The 929-nt window shown below is 41.3% G+C and overlaps 1 protein-coding gene across 1 annotated transcript; it reads right to left on the bottom strand.

Annotated features, from left to right (window-relative positions):
• On the bottom strand, positions 1-561 carry LOC145396804 (uncharacterized). The gene has a single exon (XM_080270096.1). The coding sequence runs from the start codon at positions 559-561 to the stop codon at positions 1-3; it is 561 nt and encodes a 186-aa protein (XP_080126222.1).
• Positions 562-929: the final 368 nt, after the last annotated feature.

Below are 929 nucleotides of genomic sequence, written 5' to 3'. Positions count from 1 at the left end.
TCAGGTCTGTGAGATGGCACTCTCTGCAGCTTTGCAGGTATCAATACACTTCTCTAAAGTCAAATTTCTTGTTTTAAGTAGCTCAGTACGAACACTGGAGTCATGAATGCCTAACACAATTCTGTCTTTCATCAGGGAAGCTTTACATGTGTCACAGTAATCACAAGTCTTTACAAGAGTGTGCAAATCTGAGTAAAATTTATCAAAGGGTTCCCCTTCTTGCTGGTTCCTTGTATTAAATATGAATCTCTCATAAGTAACATTAATTTCACCAATGGCAAACTCATCAAATTTGTTGATTATATCTTGCACTGTCCTATCAGCTTCATTACCTTCAAACTGAAAACCATTGTATACTTTGAGGGCATCATCTGCTAAATACTGTAGGAACGTAGCTACCTGGATGTTGGGTTCTTCAGTGTGTAGTCTTGAGAGAAGAGCATACATGTTCCATCTCTGTTTGAAAAGCTTCCAGTTTTCTGCAACATTTGTCCCCAAACAGAAGGGCTGAGGGGCTCTGACACCAGCATAACGGCGCTCACTGTCAGTGTCTGTACTCATCTTGGTGGGTGAGGCTAGTAGGTTACAGGAACTTATCAATAGGTTGCAGGTCAAAGGAGATCCGTCTACTCACAGGCTGTAGGCAGGAACATCAGTAGATTGTAGGGGACCAGTTCACTCACAAGCAGGAAGAATGTGCAGGTTCCCCAGCAGGCTAACATCCACTTCAAAATTTCGCCAGGAGTAGCAGCAGGTCATATCACTCAAATGGCTTATACTGCAGACCGCATTCTCTTCTCAGCTCCACTTCCATCAGCTGCCACCATGTTTATTTGGGTAATTCCACGAAGATGTCAACCTTTTGTGTCAAAATCAGAATTGCTTAAAACTATATAAATTATACATCATTTTAAAGCTTAATCATTGAA

This window comes from Coenobita brevimanus, chromosome 4 (genome assembly GCF_032717465.1).
Source record: "Coenobita brevimanus isolate Jiangsu-jjx chromosome 4, ASM3271746v2, whole genome shotgun sequence".
NCBI classification, from domain to species: Eukaryota; Metazoa; Arthropoda; class Malacostraca; order Decapoda; family Coenobitidae; genus Coenobita; species Coenobita brevimanus.
Note: the sequence above shows the minus strand (reverse complement) of the source record. Positions and strands in the feature narration are given on the sequence as shown.